Raw genomic sequence first — 22,531 nt, 5'->3', positions numbered from 1 at the left:
ACCTCCAGACCCCTCACAAGGTGCATTCCTCCTGTGTTGCATTAACCTGTTGTATAACCTATTGAAAGATTTACTAAAGAAGATAATATTAAAATGTCAGAATGACTGCGGTGTGCATGGCCTAGGGCTAATAAGTCAGGAGAAGACATTCGTCTCTGCCACTGGCCGCGATGGCCCCACAACACCGCCTGGATGAACTCTGCCACCCTGCCAGGCCCAGCCCAACCCACGAGGCTGACCAGTGACGTCTTCCAGCCAAAGCCAACCACATCACAGCAGCACCTATAGTTAGTCGCCACCCAATCCCCATGAGCTTGTGCCCCCTATAGTGTGTAGGTTCTTATGACGTTTTTTGTAAATATATACGCCTGTCTTTGCGATTGTCAGACAGAGCGCTCTCGGAGTTTGCAGAGTCCTTTGCATGCCCTATTCTGATTGATAAACTCCCATTTACGCTCACCCGCACTCTGTCTTGGCCTTATTCCCATTTTGGGAGAGTCCTTCATTGTCTCTCATTGCGGGTAGGATCGTGCTGTTTGGGGACGCTTGCCTTCAAGATCCAGCTCCGACCACCACATAAAAACTCAACAGTACGAGAAAACAACTTTCGAGGAACCGCCTACTCTTTTCTCATAGCCAAAATATGGAACTCGATCCTGAAGGAAACCAGGATGATGGAAGACCACCTAACTTTCAGAAAACAGCTAAAATGTGGTTATTCCCCCCACCCAGCACCCCCTCACCCCGGGGTCCTTATCTCTTGATGTGATTAATGTCCTATATATAGTGATAGTGTTGTTCTGCGGGCAACTGTGAGTCATGCTGAGGGTCTTTTGTGCCATTCCAGTGGGGAGAGTGGCACTGTGGGTCTCGACTAGGTGACTTCTGGGAACCCGCCACATATGAGCCTGCCTTCATGTATGTCACAGGGACAAGAATGTCCACAGCAGAGTGTTGTGTACTGTGACAGAAGACTCCAGTGGTACCTCACTCAGAATCACTCTGTGCATCTCTAAAGTATTGCATGAAGGGGAGCCACTGCTGGTCTATGTGGGTGTGCGATTGCATCAGCAGGGCTATTAGGCCTTCCACTTTATTGCAACGCAGACGCGCCCTGCTAGCAGCAGGTTTCTGGACATATGCAGGAGAAGGGAGTACCCATTCTCGAGAACCTCGACCCCGAAGAGGACCAGGAGAGGAGTTAAGTTCCTATGGGTGCCTTCCACCTGATAGATCCACTCCAAAATGTCCTTCCAAAATAGCTGTATGTGGGAACAACCCCACCACTGGTGCCAATAAGTGCACACTCGCATGCACCCCGTCCAGCAATAGGGGGAGACCACTTCAGACATTTTGGCTAATCGTTGGGGAGTTAAGTGCCATTGTGTGAGGATCCTACAGTTGTGCATTTTATATTGTACAGCGATGGAGGACTTCCATACTGCCCTGTAAATTGCATCCCAGCCCTTCTGATCATCTTCCAACCTCAGCTCTAAATCCAATTTTGCCTTTGTGTTTGGGGACGAAAGGTGTCCCTTGCAAATAAGAGCTCTGTATATGCTGGTTATGAGACCTTTGGTGCCTGTGTGCGTCTTTAATATGTTCTCGAACTGGGTAAGGGGGCGTAGTAGCTGGCCTTTCCATCACCTATCTGTGAGGACCCCTTTTAACTGCAAGAATGGCAAGCGGTTGATCTTCAAGCCCTGGTGCAAATTTTGAAGTTCCTCTTTGGTTAGGAAGTTCCCGTTCTTCCACATTTGACCTGCTCTGAGCAGACCTTGTTCGTATTGGGGTTGGAAGCAGAGGGGCTCTGAAATGGCATCTCTGAATGGGGGGGGCAATACAGCTGAGGGGTGAAGGCCAGGTTGTGACTCCAGCCATGCCAGGGTTCCCCTTGTTCCATATGATCCATAGTGCTTCCAATACTGGGTTTTCCCTTGCTCTTCACGGGATCTCTTTACGGGGGACCCATAGCCATTCCCCCATGGTAGCTGGGGCGAAAAGACCATTCTCCAAGCTTACCCACTGTTTGATTTTAGATTCCCTGATATGATTCACAAGAATGCACAGCTGTGCTGCAGCATAATATTCATGGATATCTGGGTAAGCTAGGCCGCCTTTTTCCTTCGGGAGAATGAGTGTTATACACTTGATTCTTGGTTTCTTCTTCTCCCAGAGGAATGCTAGCATCGCTTTCTTGGCTGTGTTTAAGTACGCACTCGGGAGAGCGATCAGGAGCGATTGGAACAGAAAAAGGAGTCGTAGCAGGATCTTCATTTTTAATTGAAGCAAGTCTGCCCGCCCATGAGATGCTGAGCTTGCTCCAATTGTCTAGGTCGCATTGAATAGTGGCCCAGAGCGGTTTATAGTTGGCTTGGTATAGGTCTCGCAAGTTTTTTGTGATTGTGATTCCCAGATATCTAATGCTGGTTTACGCGGCTTGGAGTCCCCAAGGTCGTGGCGTCACTGCTGGATGGGTGTCAGTGTCGTTAAGGGGGAGGATTACTGTTTAGCTTCGGTCTATACGGAATCCCGACTGCGACCCGTATTCCTCTATCTCCCGCAGGAGGGCTGGAATGGACTCTGAGGGGTGTGTACCATACGCCAACACATCATCAGCAAATAGAGCAAGCTTATATTCAGACCTGTCTCTGACAAACCCCTTAATCCTGCAGTTATTTCTAATATTTTGTGCAAGGGGTTCCATTACCAATATGTAGACGAGCGGTCAAAGAAGGCACCCCTGTCTCGTCCCTCTGGTTAGTTTAAACAGGGTTGATGCGATTCCGTTTACTACCACTTTGGCGCTGGTGTTTTTTATATAATGCTTGTGCACCCCTTATCCACTCTGAGCCCAAACCCGCTTTATGTAGAACATTTGACATGAAGCTACACTCTACCCTGGTGAATGCCTTTTCGGCATTGAGCGAGATCAGCGTGGGTTCCACCTTGGGGGCCATGATGGAGGCCATTAAATCTAATGTCTTGCGGGCATTATCGGCTCCGCCGCTCTGTGACATATCCCGCCTGGTCATTGTGGACCAGCCGAGGGAGAACTTTGATTACTCTTTGGCCAGGATTCATGCGTAAATTTTAGCGTCGACATTTAATAACAATATCAGCATATAGGAGCTACAATCTAATTTGTCTTTCCCTTCTTTGGGGATAACAATAATTCTGGCCTCTGTGAAGTTGGGCGGGGCCGTTATACTGTTGAAGAGGGAACATGATAAGTATCCCCTTATACCTTTCGTAGAACGCGGGGGTGAACCTGTCCGAACCCAGTGCAGACCCGGCTTTCAGATGGGAGATAGCCTGCTTTACCTCATCCGTGTCAATAGGGCCATTTAGTAGGTCTCGGTCTGCCACTGACAACGCTGGGAATAACATTTTAGCCATGAATTCCTCAGTGCTTTGAGGGGCAGGGTCCGTGTCAGACGTATATAACTGCTCATAGTACTGGGCGAAACGAGCTGTGATTTCTTTTGGACTAACCAGGATCGTGTTTGAAGCAGCGTTAATTTTTAAGACTGCACTATCTTCCCTTTCTCTTCTGAGTCTAGCTGCTAGCAGTGCATGGGCTTTGTCCCCCATCTCAAAGTACCTTTGTTTGACAAATCGTAGGTGGGTTAGGGCTTTTTCTAGCTATATCTCCTTCAGCTCCCGTCTAAGGCCCCTAATTTCTGCTCCTGTTGCTGACGTGGCCCCTTCTTCCCTCGTTAGAGCCTTTTCTTTGTCTTCTATCGCTCGCTTAACCTGGGTCTCTCTTAGGAGTTTTTAACTTTTTACCGCAGATCCCTGTGCTATTATTAGGCCTCTTATTGTGGCTTTTACGGCTTCCCAGACCGTGGGAAGAAAGAGTTTGCCTGTCTTGTTCCTATCAAGGAAATCACATATTTCATCTTCAAGTGTTTCCCTAAAAAGCTTATCCTTAAATAACGTGTCATTACATGTCCAACATTTATCCGCTTGTGTGCCCCGACCGAGGTCCAGGTCGATTGTGACCATGTCATGGTCGGACCCCCCCACCACTTCAATGGCTGACCGTGTAGGCCTTGCTCTGTGGGTGTGTGGTCCTCCATGCGTCAATCAGTTGGTGTGTTGTGACAAGACGCTGGAAGGTCCCGCTGTCTGGGGGAGGGGGGTGCCCTTGCGATACGATTTCCAGTCAAGAGCCGGGTTCATAATCTGATTAAAGTCCCCCCCGCAAATTAACTGACCGGTTCTCACACCATCCAGCTTTGCAAAGAGGTCTCTACTGAAGGACAGTTGCTTGGTATTTGGAGCATAGACGGCTGTGGATCTAACGTGGCCCTGTACAATGAGGAATCTTCCCACTGGGTCCATGGTTATTTGTGATATTTGGAGTCCCAGGGAGGAGTGATATAAGATGCCAACTCCTCCTTTCTTTTCCAGTCCTGATGCCCATATGGTACCTCCCATGTTTTTACCCCTCAAGACAAATTCACATTTCTGCTTGAACTTGGTCCCTTGAACAAAGAGAACGTCGAGGTTTGCCTTGGAACTAGCATGGATCTTTTCTGCAGCAAATTTAGCCCTTTGACATTAAGGGACCCTATCCGATTGGCCTCACCCACCATCATCCTTACACAGTGTGCATGCTGTCAATAGGGTAGCGTATTGAATTGTATTTTGGACCCTCTGCTTCACACCTTTTCTGTGGACGTAATCAATTCCCTCGATAGTCTGGTAGGACTCCCGGGTTCCCACCCCCTCCCGATCCCATTGTAAGAGAAAAAGAGTAAAGAGCATTAGATAAAGAGAAAATAAGTAGAGGCAATCTCCTCGTGTCTATGGAGACGCCCTGGGTGTAAACTCAGGGCCACACAACAGGTGTCGCTGCGGTAACCCTCGAGAATTCAATTACATCACTACAACCGTTAGTTATGCAAAAGCTCCATGTCAACTATTCAGAGATGCCCAGCCCACAGCTTTCATCCTCGTCTTCTTGTTAGTGTTTTTATTTGTCCCCTTTTTTTATTTTACCCTTCAATTTTCTTCTCCCGTCATGGGTTGATCAGTCTCTTAAACTTCCTGCCACCTTTGGATTTGCTCCTCTGCCTCCAGGGGCCTGAGGGCATTCGCGCTGGCTCTGAAGAGGAAGGCATTTCCTCTCCTGCTGCTGCGTCTGCCCGTCCCTGCAAGTTTCTCCGCACACCATTAGCTTCCTCCCCTGAGGTGACTCTGTATTCCTCGTCGTTGTAGGCAAAGACCAGGGCGAGCGGGTGGTTCCATCTGTACTTCGTGCTTTGTCTCGCAGCCATTGGGTGTGGGGGTGGTAAACTCTTCTCCGGGCAAGAGTGGCAGCAGACAAGTCTTGGTAAATTCGGACTTTGGAGCCCTCAAAGTCTATTGTATCTGTTTCTCTTGCCCGCTGGAGGATGTCCACCTTATGCTTATAAAGATGACATCTCGCCAGGACCGATCTTGGACCTCCAGGAGGGCCGCCCCCTCGATGGACCCTTTCAAATTCCAGTTGTGGTGACATTGGCATGGGGAGTATGGTGGCTATTAGTTCTTTAATCCTCCTTTCCAGGGATGCTGGCATTTCGCCGGGGGTTTCCCTAAGGCCCAGGATCCTTATGTTGGCCCTCCTCTCTCTGTTTTCCAAGTCATCGACTTTCGCCTCTAGGTCTCGGTTTTTCTGTTCAAGCTTTTGGAATCTCCCCTGCATTCTCATTTCTATTATGTCTGCTGACTGTTGATAGTTCTCAAGCGCCTCAACCTTGTCCTCTATTCTGTGGACCTTTTCCTGGAGTACGCTGACTGTCGTGGTCATACTGGTTCTGATTAAGTAAGAGACGGATGTCTGCCTTCATCGATGTCTCTTGGTCCCCTCCAGGAATTAAGGGCTCCTCTTGGGGTGGGGAGGACGCCATGGCTGTGCTCTCCCTTTGAAATTCCCGTAGCTTCTGGGTGGATGAGGAGGCTAAATCCTTATGCATACGCAGTGTCTGACTTTGCACACGCTGAGGTGAGATGGTAAAGATTAACTTTCTCAAAGTTCAAAGTGATACAGTTCCACACAATCATCGAGGTTCTCTTCCCCAAGTTCAAGGCAACACAGTTAAAAAAGAAAAGGGGCTTGAGGCTCCGTCCTAAAGACAGCATCTGCAATTCCTCGAGTCTCAGGGTTCCCTTCCCCAAGACTTCAAAGGAGCAATTTATACTTGTTTCTGGTTTTCAAAAGTTAAACACAACTCCAGGTCAACTTGACCTTTCCTCTGGATTGTATCAACAGTTCACTTACAGTGTTCTTTCTTGGTGTATTTCACAATGTGTTTGGTTTTCACATTTTTGGGTTCCCTGGTCTAGGTGCAGTTGTCAGACCACACAGTACACCCATCACAGCTTGCGCAACCAGGAACCCTAGGCTCCTCAGTCCCACAGAATGTGCAGTTTCACACTATGATATGATATGATATGATATGATATGGTATTTGTAACGCGCCTATACACAAGTGTTTCAAGGCGCGACGAGGCAGGGAGGGAGGAAACAAGGGGAAGACAGACAAACGATCCTACTAGGCCAGGTGTCATTCAGATCGCGCAAGTGCAGAGGTAAGGGGAAAAAGGAGAAAGTGCAGGGGGAGGAGGTGGGGGGGTAAGTGCAGTAAAAGGTAAGTGGCGTAATAAAATAATAAATAATAAATAAAAAGGGCCAGCTGATGGCAAGTGCGAGGTAAGTGCAGAGCAAGTGCTGGGAAGGGGGCTGTAGGGATACAGTGACAGTCCCACAGTGCAGGGGGAGCCAGGGAGGCAGTGCAAGTGGAGAGTGGCTGAGCCCTGGACCGAGGTCGCTGAGAGTGGCCCAGATGCAGGTTAGGTGCAGAATTCAGTGGGGAGTTAAGCAGGTTTAGCAGGGGAGAGGGAGAGAGAAGGCAGAAGCGAAGAGGAAGGTTTTGAGGTGCTTCCGGAACCGGAGATGGTTCTCCTCAAGTTTCAGGGAGGCAGGCAGGCTGTTCCAGAGGGAGGCCCCTGCTGCGGAGAGAGATCTACCCCCAGCTCGTTGCTTCGAGAAGCGGCTGACCATGAGGGAGTTGGAGACGGATGAGCGAAGGGCTCGTGAAGGAAGATATTTAGGAAGAGAGAGTTGAAGGTATTTAGGCCCCAGGCCCCAGAAGGCCTTGTGGACAATGCAGAGGGTTTTGAACTTAATCCTCGCAGCCACTGGGAGCCAGTGAAGAGATTTCAGTCCTGGAGAGATACGGTCCCTGGGCTTGAGGCCAAGGACAAGTCTCGCAGTTCTGTTCTGGATAAGTTGCAGAGGGCGGAGAGTGGAGGCAGGGAGATTAAGATAGAGGCTGTTACAGTAGTCCAGCCTTGAGAGAACCAGGGCTCGGGAGACAGTGAGCTTCTGGGGGAAGGAGAGGAAGGGAAGAATACCTCTGAGGAGGTGCAGCTGGTAGTGTGATTTCTTAGAGACATCAGATATATGAGGAGAGAAGGAGAGTGTGGAGTCGAAGATGACCCCAAGGTTTTTAGCCTTGCAGGTAGGGGCAGGAAGGGGGCCAAGGGAGGCCGGCCAGAGAGCTGCAGGGAAGGAGGGAGTGGGTGTGCCGATGAGTAGAATCTCAGTCTTACTGGCGTTAAGGCAGAGGTCATTGGCGGCACACCATTCCTGGATAGCAGACAGACAATCGGAGATGAGGGAAGGAGAGGAGGAGGCCGAGGGTAGCCTGAAAATGAGCTGGGTATCGTCCGCATAGCACTGGAAGTGGGGGCAGAGAGCGGCGATGCGGTGGGCAAGGAGTGCCAGATACTGGTTGAAAAGCCAGGGAGAGAGGTTGGATCCCTGGGGGACACCGCAGGTGGAGAAAAAGATGTCAGAGAGGAAGGAGCCCATTTGCACCTGGGAGGGTCGACCGGAGAGGAAAGAGGTCAGCCATGCCAGAGCCTGACCAGTGATACCCAGGTTATCACGGAGACGGTTTACCAGGATGGCATGGTTGACAGTGTCAAAGGCAGAGGAGAGATCGAGCAGAATGAGAACACAGGGAGTGTTGGAATCGAGGTTCAGGAGAAGGTCCTCACGGATGTTCAGGAGAGCAGTTTCCGTGCTTCTGGCCGCTCTGAAGCCGGATTGATGGTCATGAAGATTACCAACAGATTCAGCATGGAGGTTAAGCTGGGAGATGGCCAGTTTCTCCAGGAGCTTGCCCAGGAAGGGAGTAATGGAGATTGGGCGATAGTTGGCCGGGCAGGAGGGGTCGGAAGAGGGTTTCTTGAGGAGGGGGTGCACAAGGGAGTGCTTGAGGGGGGATGGGAAGACTCCAGAGGCGAATGAGTGGTTGCAGAAGTCAGCCAGGGCAGGAGCCAGGGAGACGATGTGGTCCTTGATGGTTTTGGAGGAACAGGGGTGAACCTGTTTAGACGAGGCTTTCATAGATCGGACTTGTCTGGAAACCTCATCAGCAGAAAAAGGTGGAAATGCAGAGAAGGAGGGCGGAGGGGCGGCTGCAAGAGAGCAAGAGGAAGAGCCGGGAAGAGAGGGAGGGAGGAGAGAGGAGGAGAGTGAGGACAGGATGTCCTGAGTTTTAGAGATGCAGTGCGAGGCCAGTGCAGTGCAGAGGGCCTGGGAGGGGACAGGAGAGGTAGAGACTGCAGCAGGGTTGGCCAGCTCCTTGCAGATTTTAAAGAGTTCGGCCGAGTTGTTAGATGCCTCAGAGATGCGGGCTTGGATAAGGGCTCTCTTCTTAGTGAGAACGGAGAGCCGGTATTGGCTTCTCCTGGTCAGCCTTTTCGGTTTGCCGTAAAGGGGTTGCACGCTTTATACCAGTCTTTGGCCTTGCCACACTGTCTTCATTTATATAGTTCACTTTGCGCTGGTCTTATCAATTTCTTACCTCTCTGTCGCACTCTTTCACACTTGTGCCTTTGTCTGCAGGTTATTTTCAAATGGGCACTTTCCCATTTGACATTCATCAGTGAACCGCTTTGGCCACAAAGTTTTAATCAACTCGGTATTCAATGTGTGTGATTACACTGTCCTGTGAATATTCATTCAGTTCGGTATTCAATAAGCTTCTTTTATAATAAGCGTTTCTCTTGTTCTCTTCAATTCACTAAATACCACTTTCATTGACCAGGGATACAAAGACTTGGTCTCCCAGAACTGAAAATCCTCACATTTAACTTGCCTTTTAATTGCTGTGTGAAGTAAACGCTTGTGCAATGGTCTGTTACTTAGTTTCAGCTCATGTGTCAGTTCAAATAATGGGAATCGCTTTAACCATATTGTAGCGTTACTTTTCAGCGTTCACATGCATAGCGTTCTGGTGTTTCGGGGCTCTTAGAAACTCACCGGCCTCTTTGAAGTTGTTGGGTTGCACAGCAAACCTCGCAGCAAACTGCTGCTACTGCTGGCTTCCCACCAGGGCTTCAGATTGCCCCTTTTCACACTTCAGTGCTTCCGCTGCACGACATCTGCCACACGGAGTACGAGCTTCTTGGCCACTCACGGGGTAGGATTCACACGTCCAAGAATCCTCATTCCTGGCGCACTCTGCTCCCAACAGCTTACTAGGTCTGCTAATGCCCTCACGGCTACCATGCCTCCTCTGTTTCAGATTGTTCACACCTGCCGCTCAAAGTAACGGCCTTTGCTCAGCCCTCACACAGGCCTACCGGTATCTGCCTTGTTGCTCCTTTGGTCTCTTTTTCTCCACCTGCAACCACTTAAAATGTTGCAGGTGGAAGCTCCCAATTGAACTTGCCTGACCGTAGTTAAAGGGACATGCCTGACCTTCACAGTACTTTGCAGGCCATTTCCTGGTCGCAGTACTAGAGTGGTGAAAGGAGCTAGTGTCCATTACTCCTCGTTGCCTCTTCTTCGTCCCATTACTGTCATAGGTAAAGTGTGGGAAAGTGAGGTGAGATGTTGTAAAATAGCCTATAAAGGCTGGGGAAGGAATAGGTTGATTTTCAATAGCAAAAGGGGATACCATGTCTCGCCTTTGGGTACCCCACTGTCATTCCCTGAGGACCTTCCACCCAGGTGATCCTCCCTCTCCTCTCCACCCTCAGGGTCAGGATCCAAAAGCAATGGCCTTTCCCTGGCTACCTGAGAAGAGGATCCAGGGGGAGTAAGAGTAAGGATACCCTCAGGTTTCTCACAACACTGTTGTTCCTATGTTTTTACGGCGCAGTTACTAAAAATTGTTCTTAAAAAATACTCAATTCTTTATAAATTCAGCTCCTACACTCATTATCACATGACAGAAATTTGCTAAGGCAGAGGTCTGGAAGCAGAAGCTGTATCATACTTAAAGTCTGAGGCCCAAGCAATCCAAGCCATGTTGGCTAAAATGTCAGGAGCTGGATATTGGTGCTGATAATGACGACACCATTCTACAACTCTGCAAATACATTTTTTCAATTGCACAATAAAAGTGTTTTAGTGCAATATGTTGAATTCTATTGAAGTTAACCAACTCTAAAACTCCTAGAATGTATTTGTTAAAGAAAAGCCCATTTTATCTTTATTTCAATATAATGTGTGGATTGTGGCTAAGATAATGGGCCTCATTACGAGTTTGCTGGTATGCAGTAAAAGTGACGGTAATACCGCTTACCAGCACTTTTACCGGTCTGGCCAAGTATGAGTTTGCCGGAACACCAGAATACAGTTGCTGGAATTACCGGTGATGAATCACCACATCTGAAATTTCCAGCACTGGTAGTCCCAGCAACAAAAATACCGGATGGGCCAGAAACCTATGCCAGTAATAACGGCACAATGGTATCAGCGGCAAATAGTCAATTGCTTTATCTGGTGTCTACATTCTCCACAACAATGCACCCCTTTAGTTTCCACCTTTTTCATTTCTTTTTTATGTTCTTCCCTTCCTTCATTCCTCACTCTTTCTGTAAATACTGATATTAATTAACCATGGATTTCCTAGTGTTTGTTTTTTGATTGGCTGGGAGCATAATCCATTCATGTCTCCTTTGGTGTGTTTGTGAATTCACTGGTGTGTGTCCTACTGTATGGTTATCATCTGGGATGGACTGTTTGTTTTTCTATATTATTGACTGTATCCATTGATGGGACATGGGGAAAGTTTTGGGCACCTTGTGTATATAGATATACATGTATACGCATTTGTTCCTATGTTTTTACTGTGCAGTGTGATAAATCAGCGATAATCCCTCCCAGAAACCTGGTCTGGGACCCTCCCCATGTGGCCAGGGAAAGGCAGACGCTTCCTGATCCCAACCGTGGGGTGGTATACTGCGGGAGGATCACATAGGGGGTGTGTGGGGGAAACAGACTAGGAAGACTGGGAAAACCCCCTGTTTAACTTTCCCCATAATCCCACTCTTTTAACTGCTCTTTGCCAAACTGCAGGAGTTGAAAGAAATACCATTGTTGAAGGGGACTACAAGCCCCATAATACCAGAAGTACTGGGACGAAGAAGATGGCTAAAGAGGCATGCTGAAGCAGTAGTCAGGCAATTAAGCCGAACGGCATACACCTGAAGGAACCTGGGAGGCATAAAAGGCCCCTCTCAGGTGCAGGCAAATGGAAGGAGCTCGAACTGTGACTGGAATGCGAGTTGTAGCAGTAGTAACAGAAGGAAGAAGGCACAAGGCTGGCAAACCAAGCAGAAGTGGGAGAACAAAAGGGACACCAGAACATGGAGACAGCAGATTTCACCTGCTTTTTTTGAGAGGGTCCTGCTCCCCAATCTCTGAAGTGCAAAGCTGCACAGCAGAAAGGCGTGCAGGAGAGCTGTCTTTCCCTATGTGAGCCTGATTGCTGTGGTTGCCACCCAGAGAACATGCTGGAGACAGAGGCGAGGAGCAGTTGTCAAGCCGTGGATCTCAGGGGTGAGAGGGGCTCCAAAACTTGTGGCCAGACCGGAGGAAGGGTCTGGGTCCCTAAGAAGCCAGAAGCAGTCGAAGTTGTGGCAGAAGGCGTGGAAGCAGTGTGACTCCCAGAGAAAGTGTCAAAGAAACCCAGGAGTGAAGCAGAGTTTTCTAACACCTTGCGTGAGCATTGCCAGCAACAGTATCCAGTTCCCTGTTCACTCGCGTAAGATTTAACGTGAGTAGAAGTTGTTAGTTGAAGCTGAAATACCTGAATAATGGAAATGTAGCACTTGTGTATAACATGAAAGTTTTTTTACTTGTGTGAGAAGCTAACGCTGCTTAAATTCCTTAAAATTGCTTAAAATCTTTAAAAGACTATTACTGCCTGAAGGAATGGTCACGTGTCACTAATTAAGAGGAGTGAATGTTGCAAAGACCATTTCTGAATACTGAATACCTGAATACCTAACCTTGATAACACCATTGTTGAAACCTTTAACTTGTGAAAACTACATAAAGAAGTGGTCACGTGTGCCTAATTTATTCATTCATTTATTTTTATTTTTTTCAGATTTGTAAAGCGCGCAGCAGCCTTGGGGCATCGTGGCGCTTGTTACATACATAGCTTAGTTACAGGCAATGTGATATTGTACATATTTACAAAGACGGTTCGAAGATGGTTAAATATTACTGCGCAAGGAGTGAGATCTTGAGTTTCCTATTGTGATTGTGATTGTTATTCCCAAAGGAGGACTGAGCACTATCTTTCACTTTTATGGGACTACAATTTCATACCAATATTTAAACTTTAACACCTACATCAAAAAGTGGTCGTGTGTGCTGAATTGTGATTCTTAAAGAAAGAATGAACTCTATTCCTTACTTTAACAAAGCATACCTTTCATTTATAAGAAGTTACATTGTATTTTCTATTGAAGAAGAGAACATGCATTGCCCAAGCCAAGAGTCTCCCCATATTAACACTGAAATCAGCCTTTCTCAGAGTATGAAAGCAATGTAATTGTATTGTGAAGTTAATAACAGTTTAAATGGCCTAAGATGTAAGTGTGCTGATAACTGGCAGACAGAGGCAGGTAACGTTAGGGAAGGGAAACTGGCTGCTTGTAAAGACTATTCTGCAGTTGACACAACCTGTAGTGCCAGAGACTGTGAAAGACTGAGAGAAGTGAGTCTGAAAGGCAACACCAGGTTGTTACAGGCTTCCCCTTTTGACGAGACTTATTCAGAGGAAGAGTGCCTTGACTACTTGAAGTTGTTGAAGAACTTTGAAGTATATCTTGTCGAAACCTGTCTAGAAGTACCAATCACTGAAGCTGTGGTAGTAGCCCAAAGTACTGAAGCTGTGGCAGTATATCTGGTTGTCAGTAGATGCAACATGGTAGCAGTCTAAACAAAGCGGAGTACTGTGAGATGAAGGTGACTGTTCTCATAGTGAATCAAGTAGAAGTGAAGTTGTTGAAATGAAGCTGCACTGATAAGTTATTCTGACAAATATACCATTGTGAATTCTAAAACTGCAACTAAGAAAATATTAACTGTTAACCAAGAACTGTGTATCCCAGGCAGTTGTGATTGTTTGCATTTCTTTTGAACTTTGGCAAGTCTTCTTGAAGAGTTGACAAAGCATCATGGCTGGGATAACCATTGGTGCTATTTTATATCTACAGCTGAAGGAGTGGGAGTACCAGCAGACACAACAGGAGGCCAGGGAGAGGAAGAGGAGGATGAGAATGATGGGCATGCAGGTGGCAATGCACAGGCCCTGATCACCCCCAATGATATTGGGCTCACACAGCTAAATACCAAAATGCAATATGTGTTGGCCATGTGATGTGTGCAAGTATTTCCACGGCAGACTGGACAACCACCTTGGCATTGCAATACGCATACACGTACTGGAACGCTAAACAGTGTGGCACAATGTGAAATGGGACATGCATGCACAGATTGACCATTGAGATTCCACGTGACAGACAATACCACTGCTGGGCATCATGAGTCACACCTGTGTCTTTCCCTCTTCTGGGTGAATCTGGGTACCCACTGCTTATGTGGCTGATAACCCCTCTGGGGAATCCCCAAACGCAGCAGGAAATGGCATGTAAAAGGGCCCACATGAAGACCAGGGCGGTCATTGAGCAGACCTTTGGCCTCTTAAAGGCCTGATTCAGATGCCTACACTGGTCTGGGGGTGCACTGATGTACAGGCCAGCCAAGATAGGACAGATAGTCCTGGCCTGCGCAATGTTGAAGAACATTTGCATCAGGCGCAACATACCCCTGCCCCCAGATCTGGTAATGCCAGAGAATGATGATGCAGTGCCAGCCGGTACAATGCATTTGCACACTGAGCGCATGTAGGCCAGGGATCTGCACATGGCCCAGCAAGAGATGCTTGTGACTTTGTTTGAGTTTACCCTCCACTTTACATACCCATTGCACCTTTGCTAATAACATGCACCATCACAGTAAACATTAAAAAAAAGGAATGTCCAGTCATGGCTTCAAGTGAAATGTTGTGTATTGAAATGTAAACAGTTGCAATCCCAAACACCTCCCTCCTCACACACCCCCTCCCCAGACACACCACTCCCCCACCGTCCCCACACAGCCAGTGATGTTCTAGTCACATGTAGCATGTCTTCGCAATGGGGCTTTTTGCCTGCTCCTTTGTTCTCTGGAGTCGCTGAGAGCGGCGCCATGAGGTTCTAGGCTCGGAGCCCTCGTGGTGTTGACAGACCATGGTCGGTCAGATCCCGGGCCCTGCATATGCTGCACGGTCAATTGTATGCTTTGGTTGATAGCCTCAGCTGTGTCAAAAGGCTACCTCATTGCCCGCATGCACCCTTTTGGCAAGGGAGACAAGGGTGGCAGTGGCATGTCCTGCAGCTCAATGCCTGCATGCACTCCCACATCAGGTACATCTTGTGGAGGTGCTGGAATGCTCTGGTGGTGAGCTCTGACTGCCTGTCCTCAATGGCACGCAGGCGTGCATCCAGTGATCTGATGCCGGGCCGTGGCAGTGGCAGTGGTGGAGGGGTGAGTTGTGGGCCAGGGCTGTAACAAGCAGAGGTGGAGGACATGCTGTTATCCTCCTCCTAGTCAGTGGTGGTGATCTTGTCACCATGAACTGGTGGCTACAGTGTCGGTGGTGGTGTTGAGGGCACAGGAGGGAGAGCAGCACAGGGTTCCCAGACTGTGGCATGGTCAGGCCTGCCAGAGGTGGCTCTCAGGGCTGGTGTGTCTCCCTGCTGACTGGTGGTGGGTCCACCAACTACTGGTGTGGTGAGGGTGGCAGACATAGGCACCACTGATGTGTCACTTGTAGTGGTGGATGGTGATGGTGGGCGGCTCAGGTGGCTGTTGGTGGTGGGGCTGACAGAGGGGTTGTTGTGCCAGTGGCCCTGCCACGCTTGCGGGGTGGTGGTTGGACATATGGACTTTGCAGGTCTGGCTGCAGATGCTGACAGTCCAGCTACGTTACTTTCCATGAACTGTGTGCCTGTTGGGAAGAGATGAGCATGATGTTAGTCATCGGGGACCCATGTCTGCAGGCTTGCATTACACTCATGCATTTCCTGCTCTATTCATGTGGCCTCTTTGGGTCTTGGGCCTAATGTGGGCTCCTAAGTGTAGGTGGTGGATGTGCAGATTGCCTGTTGGCATGCCATGGTGCCTTTTTGTGTGTGCACTGGCCCAAAAATGTATGTCATGGGCTTCCTTGCCACTCATGGGTACTTTTCATGTGCCCATGTGTGGGGCTGTACATTTTTGCTAACATGCGTGTGCATGGCTACGTCTTCTTGCATCCCCTGGCATCGATGTGTGCGATCTGCCCATTTGCTGTGACTGACATTTGTTGGGCCAGTTCACTTGCACATTAGGTGGTTCTGTGCTTGAGGATGCATGTATTCGGACTTTGCTTTGTTGTACTTATCACCTTTGCCTTGGTTCCCTGCTCCTACCTCTGCCATACCAACCCCCTCAATTCCCTCCATGTGCAGGGTGGAGTTGCATGTCTCCTCCCAGGACATGAGGTGGAGGGGTGCCACTGTCCTTCCTCCTGTAGCGGTCATTTCCCTCCTTTGCTGGGAGATGAGGTTCCAGACCCTCCGGTGTAGATCGTCCCAGTACTCCCGGCAGTCCCTCTTCATGCGAGGGACAGTCCCCACAGCCGACACCCTCTCCACCACCCCCTGCCCTTTGGCAATCTTCCTTTGCTGACTGGATTTTCTGTGGCCAGCCCCAAAGAGTGCCTCTGAGTGCTGCACTACAGTGTCTGCCTGTACAGTTAATTCTATCTCTGTGAATTCTGGTTAGCGTATGCGGATGTCAGGGACCTGTGTCTTCTTGTCTCCAGATATGTTTGCCATCTCCTGGGTCAGTGGATGGCAGTTAGAAGTGGGGATTCAAAGTGGATTGAGGTTTAAAGACGGCTGCGGGCTAGCTTCCCGTTTTGGCAGTGACGCCAATTCTGGTGCCGGTAATTCCAGTGCTGGTAATTCTGCCAGTTTGGATACTGGTATCGGTATTAGTGGCACATTGATGCTGGTAATACCGGTGGATTGATGCCAATGTCAGTAATACCACCACATCAGTATTATCATTTGTGGCAGAGGGGTGTATGCGCCCGAGGACTTGCAATGCACTGGTATTCACGGCGGTCGCCTTGCCAGAGACAGTAATACCAGCAAACCGGAATTATAGCGTTTTACCAGCAAACTCGTAATGAGCACCAAGTTCTAGATGCATAAGGGGCCAGTGGCACCATCAGTAGGATAGAACTATGATCTTAATATTGGGTGGAGGAGGGAACTGTTGTCACTGATAATAGACATTAATACAATATATATTACCAATAGAACATGTAAAACCCATATAAGCACGCATTGGACATGATAATTAGACTATAAAAAGTGTTTACAATGTTACTGAAGATTTTTTGTTTCTTTCTTAAAGAACCAGATGCTATTGCTTTAAAAGAATACACTGGTTAAAATCCCAACAAAAGTTTGACATGTAAAATAAATTCCTGAAATACCTAACTCGTAGCAAATGCATTTGATATGCAGTATGTTCTGTTCAATAAGGCAATAAGGCAAAGATAGTTTTTGTTAAATTAATATACAGTCATGTTTTGACAAAAAGATAGATTTCAATTTTAGGTCGTTACTGTTCAGATTTAAAATAATGCAAGTCAAGTTTCTTCACAACATGTAACATTATTGTTGTGAATTGTTCACCCTACATCCATGCTAATTATGTTATTGATTGAAATATGTATGGCAAAAAGAATGCCATGATTGTATATTAAACAAAAAGATGTAAAAAAAAGACATATGAACACGTAACTCATGACATTTTTTCTCACAGCCTTTCTGAAGGTGGCGAACTGAAGACAAAAGGGGGTTTGAAAAGATCCTCTGTTTGCAGTGTGATCATGCATGACAACAACAATGAGCAGCGGATCCTTAATCTCCAGGTAACGATGGCAGAGTGGAAAAGGGATTGTGAGTAAAGTTTCCAGGCCACCTCCTGACATCCAATGATTCATAGATTCTGCTAAGAAAAAGACAGCGTATTTAGTGTGAAAATGAGAGCCTTATAAGAAGAATTCCTAGGATTCCAAGTATGGTATTTTGCTTTTAGCAGAATCCCAGGGTTTCTAAGAACTAGAGAGCCTATTTAGAACCCTGCTAAGAACAAGAGATTTTATCAGAACTGCATTGATTCTGCTAAAAACAAGCAAGCTTATTTAGAACCCTGGAGATTTTGCTAAGAACAAGTGATATAAACAGTTGACTATGCAAAGGAGATGTACCAGTGCCTCAAGCATAAGAGGCTTTTATTCTAGCAAAACAGGTTATCAAAATAAAAGCAAGGATATCAATAGATCTCTGCCAACCTCTTCCCCTGGAATCTCAGTTTCGTCCTGATTCTCACGTAACATTTGGTGCCTCAGGTTTAAAGGGTTGTCCAGACCCTGTGTCACTGAAGGTATTTGGTGTGAGAAACCTGAAGGTGCATCACCCGCTTGTACCGTGGGATCTGTCATCCAGGTGGCCAGGACACGGCCATCGCTTTTGGATCCAGTTCCTAGGGGTGGACCAGCGTGGGAAGATCACCTGGGTGAGTGTTCCTCTGGTGAAATGCGGGAATCCCCTTCCCTGTAACACCTTTATCCCATCCTACCCGGTAGGATATTTAAGAACTCCTCCCCCCTCCCTTTTACAACACAAACACTTTCTCACTGACAGCCCCCTCTAAGGGAAAACAGACTAACACCTGAGCCGTATACGTGACATGACACAATACTATGGTCAGGGGAGGTCAGGCAATTATCGACAATCACTCACACTTGACTTCCATTCGACTTCCCCATACAGATAAAAGGCAGAGCACCTCGTAGTTGAGAGCCCTTTCACGACGCTTGTCAGTGTATTTCTTTTGGCAATCTTTAGCCTGGTGTAAACTTTTAACTGCCTTTGTGACGGTCTAAGAAATCATGGTGTGCAAAGTCTTAATGGCTGGCATTTCCAGAGTAGTGGGAACGTCCAGTTCGGAGGTGCAACGATGTTTGCCGTATATGGTGTAAGAAAGAGTCTGTCCCGTACTGCTGTGCAAGGAGTTATTATAGGCATATTCAGCTATCGGCAGCAAGTATTTCCAACTTCCTTCCACTTGATGTAGCATACAGCGCAGGTACTGTTCAAGTGTTTGATTCATTCTTTCTGTTTGGCCATCCGTTTGGGGGTGGTGGCTAGTGGATAGTCGGGTATCGATTTGAGCCATGGAACAGCATTTCCTCCAGAAGTTGGATACGAATTGGGTACCTCGGTCTGAGATTAGTACCGAAGGAAACCCATAAAGTCGTACGATATGTTTGAGAAATACCTTTGCCAGGCTAGATGCATTTGGGAGACCTTTAAACGGCAGGAAGTGTGCCATTTTTGAAAATAAGTCTATGACCACTAGAATGGTATTGTATACTTGACTAGGCGGTAAATCAGTGATAAAGTCAAGAGATAATGTATGCCAGGGCACCGGTGGAATTTCCAATGGCTTAAGGAATCCAGCTGGTTTTTGTTTTGATGACTTATTTTGCCACATACGCCGCAGGATAGGATGAATTGAATTATGTCCTTACGCCACGTGGGCCACCAGTAGCTTCATTTTACCTTGGCTATAGTCTTAGCTATCCAAGGGTGACCCTCGATCAAAGAGTCATGATACCCTGAGATGACCTGTTTCTGTAGTTCCTTTTTGGGCAAGAATAAACGGTTCCTGAAATATGGAAGTTGGTCCTTGATTGTATATTGTTCTCCCCATGTATTCCACTCTTTTAACAGCTCGGGACTCATCAAATGCCGGATCTCTTGTTGTAGTTCATTCTGAGTCATTGTTGTTGTAATGCCCAGAAGCTTGATGCTTGGAATGATGGCCACTGGATCGGGGGTCGTGTACACCTGTTCATCAATACCCATACGGGAAAGGGCATCAGCTTTTCTGTTTTTAACCCTGGCCGAAACGTGATTACGTAATCATATTCCGCAAAGAAAAGGGCCCAGCGTAGCTGTCAAGAGGATTGAGCCTTCGCTGTTTTTAAATATTGTAGATTTCGATGGTCAGTTATCACGGTGATAGTATGCCTGGCATCTAGGAGATAGTGTCGCTAGGCCTTAAAGGCTGATTTGATGGCTGGAAGCTCCTTATCTGCGATAGCGTAATTGAGTTCAGGTGGTTAGAATTCACATGACCAGAAGGCTACGGGATGCAACTGACCGTTTTTTGGGTCCCTTTGCAAGAGGACAGCACCCATTGCCATGCTTGAGGCATCTGTTTCCACCACATATGGAAGGTCTGGGTGAGGATGTCGTAGGAACGGGGCGGAAGTGAACCTCACCTTCAGTTCTTGGAAGGCCTTTTCTGCTTCCTACGTCCATTGGAATTTTGTGTTGCTTTTCCTTAATAGTGATGTGATCGGATGCACTATTTGAGAAAATCCCGGGATAAATCGACGGTAGAAATTTGCAAAACCCAACATGCTCTGGAATCCTTTGAACAAACTTGGTGATGGCCAGTTTAAAATGGCATCGACTTTGTGCACATCCATTCGGATTTCTTTTGGGGTGAGGACGAAGCCGAGGAACTCTACCTCAGTGACGTGAAATGAGCATTTCTCGAGTTTGGCATAGAGGTGATGTTGGCGTAAGAACGGAACGGACATGCTTGACGTGGTACTGTTTTGAAGCCGAGTATACGAGAATATCGTCAATATAGACTAAGTCACAGACATCAATTAGTTCTCTTAAGACATCATTCATGAAATATTGAAATGCAGCGGGAGCGTTGCAAAGTCCAAATGGCATTACCTGGTATTCGTAGAGACCATATTTGGTATGAAAAACGGTCTTCCATTCGTCCCCCTTTTTCACTCGAACGAGATGGTATGCTCCTCTAAGGTCCAATTTAGTGTAGATTTGGGCGTCTTTGACTTGAACTAAAAGTTCTGCAATAAGCAGCAGGCGGTAGCGATTTTTAATGGTGATTTGGTTCAACGCGCGTTAGTCGATGCAAGTCATCAAATCTCCTTCCTTCTTCGGCACGAAGAATAGGGGAGATGCTGCTGGTGACTTTGAAGGGCAGATAAAAACCATTAGCCAGGTATTGATCTAAATAGGATTTCAAAAGTTGGTTCTCAGGTTCAGTAAGTGCATAGATTCGACCACAAGGGATTTGTGCACCACGTACCAGGTCGATCTGGCAATCATATGGCCTGTGCGGTGGCAAGGTGTTAGCTTGTTCCTGCTGAAACACAACTTGAAAGTCCAGGTATGCACTTGGTAGGGTACCGGTCGCACCCAGAGTTATTCTCGCTGTGCCATGGACAGATGGACTTGTATTCGTTGACTTCTTTCCTTGATAGTAACAAGTGCGAGTACAGTCTTTGGAAAAGACCAACTCCCTTGCACGCCAATCTATATGCGGATTGTGAGCTACCAACCACGGCATCCCTAAGATCAACCCAAACTGGGGCACCTTTATGAGGTCGAAGGCAATACATTCCTGGTGACCATCCTGACACAGAAGGGTTAAGACTGTTGTGCATTGGGATACTGGACCAGAGGCTATTACCATACCATCAACGGTGGTGACTGTTTCAGTGGTCGACTTGGGGCCTAGAGGAAGCCCCATCTTTGCTGCGAGATCCTGGTCCATATAATTCCCAACTGCTCCGCTGTCAATGTATGCTTCTACGGCATGCATCCTAGACGGTTGCTGGTGGTTGATTAGGATTATGGGCAATGCAAAATGGGAGGTCTGTAGTTCACTTTCTTCACTCGACAAATGGACCCTTACATTTGCTGGGCTTGGTAGATTTCCGGCTCCTCATTCGTATCTTCTTTGTCAGTGGCTCCTACTATTCTCCTCGGCGGATTCACTGGACACTCTTTGAGGAAATGATCTGATTTTCCGCAGTATAGGCATAGCTGCTGCTCCCTTCTCTTGTCTCTTTCGGCTTTGGTTAAAGGGGGCCTTAACCCTCCTAGTTGCATTGGTTCCAACGAATTGTCCGTTACTCGTGGGGCATTGTTCCTTGACCGAACGTACATAGGGTGAGTGTCCAGTCTACCCTGATCTGCCCTTCGGTCTTGCAACCTGTGATCTAGTTGAACCACAAGGTTAATAAACTCTGCACAGTCTTTTGGTGGATCAACCACTTGGGCAAGAACATCTTTTAGCTCCCCTGTAAGCCCCGGTGGAATAGTGTAGTTCTCTTCTCCACAGGACACCCTGCTTCAACCACGAACCTGTTGAAAGTCGCTATATATGTTAGTAGGTCTTGGTTTCCTTGACGAAGGGACAAAAGCTCGTTGTTTAGTGCCTGTCCATGGGTATGACGAGCAAAGAGTTTTTCCACCTCCTGCTGGAAGCTCCCGAAGTCACGTAGCAGTGGATCATCCTGACTAACAAAAGGTACAGACCAGTCTGAAGCACTGCCACTCAAATAAGAAAGCACGAAAGCGAACTGTGACTGGTCATTAGGAAAGGCCCCAGGCCTACAAAGAAAATGGAGGCGACACTGGTTCATAAATGTTGCATACTTCTTGGGGTTTCCTGTGAAGCGCTCAGGTAGGGCTAAAAGAACTGCTCCTGGAAGGGTTATCTGTACCAGATTGATTGCTGATGCTGACATAGATGAGACGTTCCCAGGCAATGGGGCTTGTCCTGCCTGTGACTGGAGGAGTTGCCTACTCAGGTCATCCATGCATTCCTTGGCCACTATCAATTCCCTCCGCAGGAGGTTGGTCTCCTGTCTGGCTGAATGCACCTCAGCACGTAACTGCCCCAACATCTGAGCTAACCGGTCAGTTTCTGACGTTTCCATGAGGCCCAGGTGGATTATAGTTTGTGAGGCTTTGCGTTCTGTAACGCTCACCTGATATCCACGGGGACGCCAACCATTCTGGTTGGACCACTTCCGACCCGGAACCCCTCCCTTGGACTCTTGCCCGGCTGAGGACCGGGTCTGAAAACACAGGAATTTGAGTTTAATCTTATTGTCTCTTCTTGGCTGGAGCCCACCTCCCTTGTGGACCCAACTCCCCCCCCCCCCAGTGCTCTCCTCACCTTTCTTTATTGTATGGTGCACTCTCCGTCCTACTTCTCTTT

At 47.7% G+C, this 22,531-nt stretch overlaps 1 protein-coding gene across 1 annotated transcript in view; it reads left to right on the top strand.

Moving 5' to 3' along the window:
* The window catches only part of LOC138493301 (uncharacterized protein C5orf52-like), a 120,375-nt gene that overhangs the window by 51,804 nt on the left and 46,040 nt on the right, over window positions 1-22,531 (top strand). Inside the window, exon 2 of the mRNA XM_069620395.1 lies at window positions 17,231-17,339. Coding sequence (XP_069476496.1) covers window positions 17,231-17,339 — 109 coding nt within the window. The remainder of the gene's footprint in view (window positions 1-17,230; window positions 17,340-22,531) is intronic.

The sequence above is a fragment of the Ambystoma mexicanum genome, chromosome 10 (assembly GCF_040938575.1).
Source record: "Ambystoma mexicanum isolate Mex_15411 chromosome 10, UKY_AmexF1_1, whole genome shotgun sequence".
Taxonomy (NCBI): domain Eukaryota; kingdom Metazoa; phylum Chordata; class Amphibia; order Caudata; family Ambystomatidae; genus Ambystoma; species Ambystoma mexicanum.
The sequence above is the reverse complement of the archived record's forward strand: the minus strand, read 5'-3'. Positions and strand labels throughout refer to the sequence as shown.